Below are 12,385 nucleotides of genomic sequence, written 5' to 3'. Positions count from 1 at the left end.
AATATAGGCCTTCTACTACCTACGACCCACTCTGAAAAGAGTTTCCACGTCATTTTCATTACGTTCATCAGATAGTAATCGTTGGTTACGTCTTAGGTGAACACAGTTATGATGTCTCCTGTCGTAAAGAAGTCTTTTATGCTAGTGTTCTTGTTTTGTTTTCGACAGGAGATTAGCAATAGGTGGTAGGATTGATATTTGTGACAGGGGAGTTGGATTGGTCCATGTGACTTACAGGTGACAAAAGTAGCTGTGCAAGATTAATCTATGTTGCAGGAATATGACAAAAGTCGGCGGGGTTCATATCAGTGTGACAGGAGGATGACAATAGTCGGTAGGATTGATATCATTGTGACAGGAGGATGACAATAGTCGTAGGGATTGATATCATTGTGACAGGAGGGTCACGACAATAGTCGATGGGGTTGATATCATTGTGACAGGGGGTGACAATAGTCCGTGATATTGATATCATTGTAACAGAAGGGTGACAATAGTCGGTAGGTTTTATATCATTTTATTATACCTCTACTTTATTTACTCTATATAAAAGTAATTGGTTAAATCGAATATATCCCCACTTTTGCCTGAGTGTGTTTTAGTCGTGTGTGTTAGTCTGGGAACTAAAACACACCTACACTCGGGTGTTTCCGCCGAGCCAATCAGGCGAGAGGTGGGCGGAGCTTGTTACCGAGCTCGGAAGCGACGCGCGAGGTGGACGGAGCTTGCTACCGAACTCTGAAGCGACGCGCGAGGTGGACGGAGCTTGCTACCGAACTCGGAAGCATTTGGCTCCATTGCCATCTACAGCTTATGGTTTACAAATATTTTCTATCAAAAATTCAAACATATGCAGAATGGGTCCATATTTTACTTTTAAATATCCATTTATTTAAACGCGTAACCCGTTTACAATGTACGTTACACATTACATTGGAATAATGGCGAATTTTGACGTTATATCGGTGATTATTACGTTGCACTCGAAACTGCTATATATTTTAATGAAATATTCAGGTAGATCGAATTTTTTCCTGAACAAGATGGTATGCAATAACATATATATTTGATCCTTATTCAGATTTGATATAGCGCTAATGTAGCGAAATCCGCGACTTTTCGTATGTGCGTCAACATCTGACGTTACGGAACTGTAAATAATATCGCTACCAGAGAGTAAAATACCCACAGTTTAGCATTGTTCTGGTAGACTACAGATTTATTTTTGTCTTAGTTTTCGACGTTAAAGTGTTCTTTACAAGGAAACGTTATAGAGGAGGGGCGACACTGAAGGTGTCGTGTGCATAAAAATATGTGTCACGTGACCGGAATTCGGCCNAAGGATCGTGAAAGGTGAGTAATTTATGTTTATGCCCTCCAGTAGTATAAATATTTTAAGGATATATTATCGAATTAGTATGAAAACAACGATTGTAGTAGGAAAATGAAGAGTATAAAAAGGGTACTATCAGCAGCCATTACGTTTTTCTCTCTCAGCATCTGGACCTGATGTCAATTTTCAAAGTCTTACGGAAAACCGTTTGAGATTCAAAGTTGAAGATAGAACACGATAAAGAACATTCATGAAGCATTTTAAATTTTAAAAGGTCTCCTTAAGTCTCCACATTTGACTACACAGTTGACCACGGAAAATCCCCTATTTTTCAGTGATTCGCTACTGATGCAAGAAAATTTCCTTGAGCAGAAAATCGAGATAAAGATTTATTTGAACTACCCTGAGCCCACTTTCCATAAAAATTAAGAAAATGTTATAGGACATATGTTATAAGATAAAAACAAATGTGCATATAACTGTAAAAATAACTTAACATGGCTAGACAGATTTACAGAGGCGGATTTAGGCCGGGGGGCGGGGGGTCCTCCCTTATGGAGCTTCATATATGATTAACTCATTCACCCCTGAAATTTCATAATAAACTACTCCAACCTTTGAATTGGCAGAGTTCATATGTGTCTCCAGGGTTGAATGAGTTAATGCATAGACTTTTTACAATTTTTACTTGACAATAATGCCATTATATAATTTCCTTCTTGATTACAAATATGCAGTTGCTGTTGATAAAATGGATACTCCAGTAGTGGCCAGATATGTTTCAATTTTAAAAAATCCAAAGAAAAGCTTATTTCAGAGTCCTGTGGACACTGGCAAGGAGAATGATTTGCCAGGATTTTCAACACCTTTGGTACATGTATGTATAAATACAAAATGTAATGCTCAATTACATAGGGTTCTCCCATGATACATGATACATGTATATGTGCTCAGTTGATTCTACATTTTTTATTGTTTATAGAGAAACCATTAAGATGTAACAAAAGTGTATATTTTTTCCTTTTTTAATGTGTACATGATAAACTTTTGTAAACTTTTAAATCTCACAACATCAAAGCTCAATTTTACAGAAATTTTAATTAAATTCTTTTGGTCTGTAGAAATTATTTTTACAGGCCCAAATAAGTTGACAAGTCTGGGAAGGTGGGTTTGTGGTGAAGACTGTATGTGTCATGAATGTTCATTTTTTCTGAGAATCTGTACACAATAAATATAAATACAGTATTTGTTCTGAACATAATGTACAGTTAAGTCTGATTATTTACAAAAAAATGAAATTTTAGGCATCAATGAGCTCCCGTGTAAATACTCAGAAAAGGAATAGGAAACTTAGCTGGTCACCTGTAAAACGAACTCCTGTTAGGAGTCCGCCAAAGAAGAAAAGCAGAGAAGGAGCATGGACTGATGATCAAGTTCGAAGTCTAATTGAATTTGTGGCTCTACATAAAGATTTGCAAACTTCTGACAGTGAATGGCCATCCATGAGATCAGATCATGTTTATTGGATAAAAGCAGCTGAATATGTTCAGATGATAGATGGTTCCACTCGTAGTCGTAAGTTAAAGTATATTTTAAATGAGTGTTCAATGTCTCTACATGTAGTTTTCTTAACTAATACTTTTTGACCTTCAAAGTCACCTAAGGTTTAACAGAGACTACAAGCGTGTATATTTGGCCTTGCTTTGTGTATTTTGAAAACAGGTTACCATTTAATATATATCAAAACTGCTAATACACATTTTTTTTGGCAATAGACCCATTGCAAATTTGTTTTTGTTCATGACTTTTTCTACCTGACCAGTAGTATCTTAGACAGTTGTGTAAATATTTTAAAAGTGATACATGTACACGTATTATATCAAATACTATGGACAATTCCTTCCTGTTGAAGAACAGCAGTTTTCTCTATAATAATAACTTGGTATAACCCTTTCACCACTGTAGACCATAATGAACTCATCCATATCAATGCATGGTAGAGTCTACTCAAGTTACATAGGGGTGAAAGAGATAACAAAGATGCTTGAAGTGGTGTTAAATACCAAAAAACAAAAATTCTCATGATCATCTAGCATAAGAATTAATGGCTTCTAATATTAAACTATATATTTATTCCTTATTTTACAGCAACATCATGTAGATCCAGGATAGTGAATAAACTCAGATCAACTTATTCAACTATTTCAGAAGCTGAAGATGCTTACAGTTGTGATTATGAGGACATCAGGGAGTTAAATGGTGACTCGGGATTCCTGGAACCTGATCAGAATACCAGTATATCACCTGCAATTGACGTCATTGAAAAAGTGTTACTCAAGTCACTCAAAAGATTAGATGTTGAACAATCAACAAAACTTGTTGAACAATTCTTTAAGCAGAATTCTGAGATAAATAAAAAAATATTTGCTAAACTCATTAATACCAGAGGACATCTTATTGGACATATTCGATAATATTAACATTACGGCAAGTCAAAGAAATGAGGTGGTACTAAAAAACTTTGATAAAGTATCCCGTTCAGACAAACTATGTCTTCTAGACACACGTTTCAAAACTGTATGTGCTGAAAATGGTATAAAACAACCACCAGAGAAATTCACAAGCCTATCAATCAAATCAATGGATATACTACAGAAAAAAGGGAAACCAAATGTACTACTAGATTTTGCCAGATGTCTCGGCACCAACAGACCCGATTCTGATAGTCCACTTTTGCCAGTTGACAGGATGCCCTTTGGTTTGATTCAGTATCAGTTGCAGTTTTTCAGTACTTCAAATTCAAAAAAGGTAATTATCTTAAGTTTCAATTTAATTTTCACACATTCTTTTTTCGTACATGTACATGCACATTAAATTATTTTGAAACAGAAGTTGTTTAACCAAGCTTAAGTGCAGGTGTCGGAAGCTTAAATTTATTAGTTGGTGTCAACTTGTTTTAAGACTATCTGATATTTCCTAAATGTATATATTGCAATTAATTAATGATAGGTTTATTCTTCCTTCAAACTGAAAGGCATGGAGTGGGTATAAATGAGTATCATCTCTATATGTAAGGAGACAGCACTGGACTCACAAGTAATATTCAAGTAGTAAATATGTACACCATGTACATTACGACTTTCAAATTCTATCATTAACTGTGTGTTGCATACATTTATTGTAAAAATTCATACTATAACTTGCTTCTTTTTCATGTACCATGAATATATTGTATTCTATACATTACTATTTCAGATATCAATACCTGATGATTATTATCAATGGTTGGAAACCTTGATGCAGAATTTGAAGACAGACTAGGTCGTTTGATAAGAGGACCAATGTGGAGTGGCCTTCCATCTTCAGATGTTGGTGATCCACTGAAGGTATAAATTACTTAATTTCCTCCACTAGAACAGTATGGGCTCAAAACATAATGGGGCTCCTTTAAAAAAAAATATTTTTTTTTATGTATATTCATTTAACAACCCAGGCATGCATACATCAATAGTGGGTTGTCTGGGGATGGGCTGCCCCAGCTTCGACCCACAATACATGAAACACTCTCTATTTTCTTTCTTCACACTCAACACTTGTTCATTTCTTTCTCGCTCACTTTTTCACACTCTCATACTGTAATTTTTATATTTTACCTCACTTTTTTACACTCTCGTACAGACCCTCCTCACACAGAGATAACAAAAACAAAACAAAAATATACGGAAATTTTGTCCGGTTTCCGGGTTCCTTAGCTACATGTATGTGTTTTCATGCATTTCCGCTGATTGTTGTGCACAGGGAGTGCGAAGGATTACAGAATGAATAAAAGTGGTAATAATTGTATTTAAATGACTCTGAAAGCTAATAATATATTTTGAATGCCTCAGTTATATTGTTGTTCATGTTGTGTGACCCTGTTGAGATCAGTATTTGCATTACTCGACTATACTCAATCGGTTTTGTTTTACCTTAATCTCGGTCACATGTTTACAGTCTCAATGTAATGCCAATGTTACAGACATTTCTCTTCCTGAACGACTCCGGATTCTGTATATCCCTGTTATGTTTAGCCGAATCTATTAAAATAGCCTAACACATCACTTGTTTCTGGGGGTTAGTATTACGTGAATTGGGGTGGGGGATACATAATATTAGAGATTGCATAATAATTTATTTCATTATAAAATTTATTTCATTAGCGAAATGGAAATTTTAATTTGATTGATTGGTTGGTGTTTAACGCCACTTTCAGCACTCAGTATATAATGAATAACTATTTTAAGCTATTGAAGATAACTTAATTATGGTCTCTCTCTTATTTTATTTAGGCACGTGTCAATTTAGCAGCTATGAGCAAGAGAACAACTCAGAGAAGAACTTCCACCTCAGAATTTACCACCACCCCAAAAATACAGGTATATTTGTAATTCACATTTTAAGTACACAAAGACTAATTTCAACGATACATATGGTAAATAAAATAAGGTGGAGCACTGATAATGAGACAACAACCCAACATATAAATAAAAATAGTGGTAGCTATGTCAATGACACATCAACCCAACAACACAATAAATAGAAGTCAACATACAGTCTTTAGCTTAAAAATTAGGTCAAGCACTAATTACATGATACAGTAACACCCAGTTTAAAAAAGTTTTTAATAAAGTAACAGACTAACAAAGATTTGCCTTGTCTTTACTTAAGTTCATGAATGTTACATACATGTACATTTTGTTTATCAGCGGTTATTCAGTTCTCAGGTTTGATAAACAACAACAAATTTAAATTGGCCAGTCATAGTTGCCTTTGTCAAAAACATGATACAAGAAGTATTTGGTAGAAATCGAAATTTATATGATGTTTTTTCTTTCTTTTTTCAGACTCCAGCAGTAAAATCCATCACAGAAACTAATCCTAATGGTCGATTTTGGCTAAAATTGGACGGAACTGATGTGAAAGAATCCTTACAACATTCTGTAAAAAATATTTGGAATGGGGATGTTGACCTAAATGATGGGCAGCTTGAATTCTTACGAGACGAATACCAATCTAGACTTGACTGGATAAACTCCATACAATTGACCACCGAAGAAGACCTAAAAACTAGTTTAGAAACAGGCTTGGTAAATTTAGAACTAGATGAGAAATTTCTTCAAGATGCTTTTAAGAAGGCCACAAATGATTTTAGAAAGAAAATGAATCAGAAAAATGCAAATTCAGAAACACTCAAAGGCCTGAACTGGGAAGTTGTGGAATGCAACACTCTGCTGCAGCAGTGTTTGGAATTTATGTCCAAGCTTAAAAGTGATTCAGACTCCAGAGCTAATATTAAGTCCATAAGTCAGGAATATCCAATATATTTAAAGAACTTATTCAAGAAAAAGAGGACAGCAGTGACCCACATACTTGTTATTGCCATTTCTGATGAGCAGAGGAACATAAAGCCATATGCACTTCCAATCCAGTATTTACCCTACAAATCTCTGAGAGACCAGTATGTTAGAGACATAACAGAGCCTATTAAAAATGCTTTAACACTGGCTGGAATTAATGTTGTTGGTAAGTTTAGATTATGTTAATTGCAGGAAATTGTTTTTTATGTAATATGATACATCAAGATTGGCTAGATGAACATAAAGCATTTGACAAAATGTTGTGCACATAAAGTAACTTGTGTAACACGAAGAGAAAACAATCTACTGTTAAGACAAAATGTAAAACATGCATAGATTACTGTTATGCTGTTAAATCTTTTAACTGGCACATACAGCTTTTATAAGATTATTTTATGCAGGAACTGTTACTTCCTCACATTACTCATGAGCATAACAGACATATTTCCACACAGCTAGCCCTTTTGCTTTTAGTTGCAGATGACCTTCTGACATTTTAGAACTACTTTCATGGATTTCCCAAATCTAATAGCTCAATTTCAATGTTTATATATGTATATTGATGGTCATAAATTTACATTTAAAATACAATGTACAAGGACTTGTTCATTTCAACTGACAACCTTTTCAGGTCTTGTAACAGATGGAGAATTCAATTCTCTAAGGACACAGGGAGACACTGGCCCTCTTCACACTTGGCAACTAGTTCATGATTCAAAAGAGGTCGTCAGAAAAATGTCAAAAGCAACACTTGAATCCATGCTTACATATGACGGTGGTATGTATATTTTTATATATAAAGCCTATTTATAATACTTTGGTACATTGTCTAACATAGTTTTGACCTTTATTTGTTTTTTTGAAGATTTTTAAATTCTTAAACTAAGAAACCATATCGTTTAGATTGCCACAAATTTTATTGTTTCATGTCTGTTTTGTATGTTTTGATTGATGCTTTATGACATAAATGAAGATATGTCCAAAAAAAATAGGGAATAAATTCTAGGAGATGTACTTCAATCAGACACTCTTGTACATATAAGAGACAGAAATAAAAAAGAACATGTCATATTACAGCATACCACATGCTCATTTACAAATAGTTTTTATGACAATATATCCTTTTTCATTAATACCATATCATATAGATTGTATTACATGCTTCATGAAATATCCTTTTTTTGTGCTATAGTTTTTCTCCTGTGTATTTCCAGATGACGAAAATGGTATCCCATTCGCAGAGTTACCAAACGAATACATACCCTCATATGTTTTATTAGACATGGTTGACATGTTAAATGATGGTCTCACTTTTGAAGACAGCATTGTTTATTTGTGTGGTAAACTGGTACCCGAGGGATACACACCTTACCCATTCCGCAGGGACACACCAGAATCCTTCATTGATCGGTTAAGAAGCCTAGTAAGCACATATGTTTATAGACATACTGTCTCCAGTTTAAAATCAGAGGGGAGAGATTTATCACAACACCTGTATATGCCAGAAATTGACAAGACAACGTGCAAACAACATCATGAGAGAGGCGACCATAACCATGTTCTGAAGCGCATAGCTACATCAACAAGGGAATGCCGATATCAAGAACTGGATCCGGAGGCATTTGACAAAGCATTGTTGGATCCAAGAGCAGGACTATCTCATGCCGCACTTACTGGACAAAGACCCCAGTCTGTAGAGGATGCAGAAAAGCTGTTGTCTTACCATGTAGCAGCCAGAATGCAGCGCAATGGGCTGAATATGTAACAACTGTGGCTGCTTGGCATGAGGCTTCAGATGGAAGAGGAATGGGACAACTGAGACGGTGCAAGGCAAATTATCAGATGTTAAACTACATTTTAGCAGACCTTATGCCATGGTACGAGGAGAATTATGACTTCACATATATTGATGTCAACAGGTATGTGTGTTAGCTCAAGAGACGCTGGAATCAAAAATGTTTAAAAGGCAAAATAAAAACAAATAATACCTTGGCTAAAACAATAACAGTCCACAAAACATATGTAAGGTATTGCTTGTTTTATATGCATATATAATATACATGTATATGTATTAATTGTTTTAAATGCTTATATAACTTGTGTATTGTTTGTATTATATGCTGTCTTCTTACCTTCTTTTAATAATTTCAGACCAATGGATAATATTAGAGGGTTTACCAGAGAGACGTTTATTGAAATAACAACAAATATTGAAAGCCAGGAAGTACGACGCCTGCAAAACGCAGAATTTGGTTATCCTGAACACCCAAGGGCTGCTACAACAGATGATGTAGAATGTTTTTTTAGTTTGACGAGACGACAGATTGGTGATACTTTCACTGTACCAGAATTTCAGAACCAATGGGCAAAAATAGTTAGAGAATTTTGCAAACGGTTAGACCTTGAACTGCCTTTCCATTACTGGACCAGGAATGAAAGGTTTAAGACAGAGGAATCAGGTTTCGATGAAGATGTTGATGAGAAGAGACTTCACACAGTACGACACACACGGAGAGAAGATTGTTCAATATTCACCTCAGGAAGAGCCTTCCTACCAGCAAGAAACAAAGCCTTAGACCACGTTTATTTCGAGTTGATGTTGGTTTACCCCCAGTACCTGACAACATGCAGTCGAGTAGAAGTTAACTTTTTCTGTGTTGTTTTAGGTTTCAGTGGTGTAACTGTAAATACTGTTTATCAGAATTCAATGTGATGAATAATTGCTGAAATTGGACAATTATTTTATTCATTTGTAATTGTAGTGTAAAAGTAGTGCAATTTTGTTTTTATTGAGACAGTTTAACAATATGTGATTAAAAATAAAAATTTCACAGTGGAAAATTAGAAATATTCCATTACCAGTAGATTTGCAACTTAAACTATTTGATTCACTTGTATATCACCCATTATGATGTATGCGAGTGAGATATGGGGATTCAAAAAAGCTGGTATTGTTGAACAAACCCATTTGAAATTTTTCAAGAAGATCTTAAATCTAAGGAAAAGTACTCCAAACTATATGATATATGGAGAGCTTGGTCGATACCCATTGGAAATAGATATTAAAACATGTAGGTGACGAATTTCATTATTTGTACCAATGTCAGAATGACGCTGTAATTGAAATACGTCATCATTACATTCCCAATTATTATTATATCAATCCAACTACTGTAAAAATGAAAGGTATGTTTTCTATTTGTAATTCTTCCTAGCTCAGCAAAATAAGCAAATTCTTATCTAAACTAGAAAAAATGCTAAATATATTATACTAATTTATTATGTATGCCATGTATGCTTTGCTATTCTTTTCTCTAATATGGTCTGCTATATATGTAGGTATGCCAGTTTTACAATGCTAGGCTATATGTCATGTATGTATGTATGCTTTGCTATGATATGTATGCATGCTATGTTATGCAAAGTATGTTTGTGTGTATGCTATTATATGCATGTATGTATGGTAATATATGTATGCATTTATGCTGTTATATGTATGCATGTTTACTGTTATATGTATGTATGTATGTATGCTGGTTTATGTAAGTAGGTATGTATGTTGTTATATGATTGCAAGTGTGCTGTTGTATGTATGTATGCTATTATATGCATGTTTGTATGCTATTATATATATCTATGATGTTATATGTATGTATGCTATAATATGTATGTATGATACAATATGGATGCATGCTATGCCTAGTATGTATGCATTTGCTTTTAAATACACCAATCTTTCCAGTTTGTCTGCCATTATAAAATGTATTCGAAGATTGACCTCCTGTTACACACGAAATGTGTGTCAAGAGTGAATAAAAAATCTTGAATCTTAAAAATCTTGATTCGATCTTTTTGTTTTTGAGGAAAAGGTTACTAGTAAGTAAATATTTATGCAGGCCCTGTCTTCATATTTCCAGCTGCAGAAATTATTTCAGATTTGTTGTGTAGAAATGATTAAATCTACATGAAGCCTTATTCAAACCTTATCACAGTTTACATTGATTATCTTCCATTAGGATGAGTAACCTCAAATTTCAGTAAGTTTGTTTTTTCAGTAGAAACAGTCGGTTATAATTCAAAAAATCTTTAATAGGTTATATCTTTTGTAACCACCAAGTCCTCAATTTTTCACAAAGAAAATTCATTTGTTGAACAGCTAGAGAGGTTATTCCTGAACATGGTAAATGATCTTTGTAAAATGCAAAATGGGAATAAAACCATCATTGGTGTACAATACAAAATGTCCATTATGTCAGTTATTGAGCTAAATTTACAGCTGCCTGAAAGACAAGTTCACTCATTGAGTTCTTAGATGACCTGTTTTTATTATGTAGCAGGTTTCTGTTCAGTACAAGAAAATAATGACACCAGTGCTCACAAACCTTTTTTACCCTGCAACATTCTTCATGTGCCTATCCCAAATTAGGAGTCAGTATATCAGTTGTTGTTGTTGGTTGCTGTCCTTCATTTTTGTTTATTGTTTCTTCTTGATCAGGCTGTTGGTTTTCTCATTTGAATTGTTTTACATTACATCAGATCAGGTCTTTTTTTAACTGACTATAGTTTATATATATTGGTTGTGCTCATTGTTGAAGGTGGTAAGGTAACCTAGAGTTGCTAATATCCACATTATTTGAACTCTGGTTGATAGTTGTCTCTTTGGCAATCATACCACATCTCCATAATTTTATATAAATAATACACTAGTACAACAGACAACACAAACAACCAATTCCAATGAAAAATTGATGCAAAAAAAATAAAAAAAAATAAGACCAAATAATAAAGAACAAAACAAAGTCAGATGAAATTCCAGATAGCCTGACTTAATAGATGCCTTCTTAAAAAAAATAACCAATACTGTAACTGGAACTTGATATTAAACCATATAATTCTGTCATTTATGCATGAAATCAACATGATGATGCCGTGTGCAAAGTGTCGCCCCTCCTCTGCGTTATACATGTAGGTAAGAACAGAGAAAAAAATGAAAAGCTGCATAGAATCAAAATACGAAGCTGAAATCAGATGTATTCTGTGAAGTGTGTGACAGAGAATTGATAAAATCTTGCCATTTCTAAATGTATTGTTACTTTATCAATAATCTCACTTGAAATTGACATACTATTAATCGTACAATTTTAAATAAAAATTATCATGTAGGTAAAAGTTTTCAATAAAATTTACTGTTGCAACTTGCATATGGAAATTTCCTTCATACTTTACATGTTAAACAGAGGTTCCCTACGATTACTTTCAGTGAGAACAATTGATACTAATCCCTATTCCGTCTTTTCGTTTTGCAGAGTTATCTGCTCTTGTGATCAGGTAATGATTGTTACGTCATTTGTTTGTGAGAGTAACGACATCAATTTTTGAGAAAACGACGTAATTTTATCACACAAACCAATGACGTAACAATCAATACCTGCTTACAAGAGAAGATAACTCTGCAATACCCAAAGACGGAATATATAAACCAAACATATATGACTTTACGTCGGAGAGAGAACTATGATATCACTGTGATATTTTTCTCCTCCACTGTCGTCTATGTACAATATACAAACGAACGACAACTCTTCCTCAACTCCATTCTGTACTTAGTGACAATATAACGCTTAACAATCAAACTTTTTTTTATGGTTTCCAACAC

General features: G+C 34.1%; 2 protein-coding genes across 4 annotated transcripts; both read left to right on the top strand.

The window, feature by feature from the left end:
• The first annotated feature begins 1,345 nt into the window (after positions 1-1,345).
• On the top strand, positions 1,346-4,086 carry LOC110456905. Its single transcript, XM_021507947.1, has 4 exons — positions 1,346-1,353; positions 2,071-2,210; positions 2,638-2,908; positions 3,482-4,086. The coding sequence occupies exons 2-4, from the start codon at positions 2,085-2,087 to the stop codon at positions 3,805-3,807; spliced, it is 723 nt and encodes a 240-aa protein (XP_021363622.1). The 5' UTR covers positions 1,346-1,353; positions 2,071-2,084; the 3' UTR covers positions 3,808-4,086.
• A 3-nt stretch (positions 4,087-4,089) lies between these two features.
• On the top strand, positions 4,090-10,131 carry LOC110456903. 3 transcript variants are annotated; one of them, XM_021507945.1, is made up of 8 exons: positions 4,090-4,141; positions 4,589-4,719; positions 5,662-5,748; positions 6,217-6,895; positions 7,361-7,367; positions 7,449-7,507; positions 7,944-8,648; positions 8,881-10,131. In XM_021507945.1, the coding sequence occupies exons 2-7, from the start codon at positions 4,615-4,617 to the stop codon at positions 8,492-8,494; spliced, it is 1,488 nt and encodes a 495-aa protein (XP_021363620.1). In that variant the 5' UTR covers positions 4,090-4,141; positions 4,589-4,614; the 3' UTR covers positions 8,495-8,648; positions 8,881-10,131. The 3 variants fall into 3 exon arrangements, with proteins under 3 accessions (XP_021363620.1, XP_021363619.1, XP_021363621.1); XM_021507944.1 differs by having other exon boundaries at positions 7,361-7,507; XM_021507946.1 differs by lacking the exons at positions 4,090-4,141; positions 4,589-4,719 and adding an exon at positions 5,115-5,164 and having other exon boundaries at positions 7,361-7,507.
• The last annotated feature ends 2,254 nt before the right edge of the window (positions 10,132-12,385 follow it).

Source organism: Mizuhopecten yessoensis, unplaced genomic scaffold, assembly GCF_002113885.1.
Source record: "Mizuhopecten yessoensis strain PY_sf001 unplaced genomic scaffold, ASM211388v2 scaffold8937, whole genome shotgun sequence".
NCBI lineage: Eukaryota > Metazoa > Mollusca > Bivalvia > Pectinida > Pectinidae > Mizuhopecten > Mizuhopecten yessoensis.
This window is presented reverse-complemented; position numbering and strand designations above follow the sequence as displayed.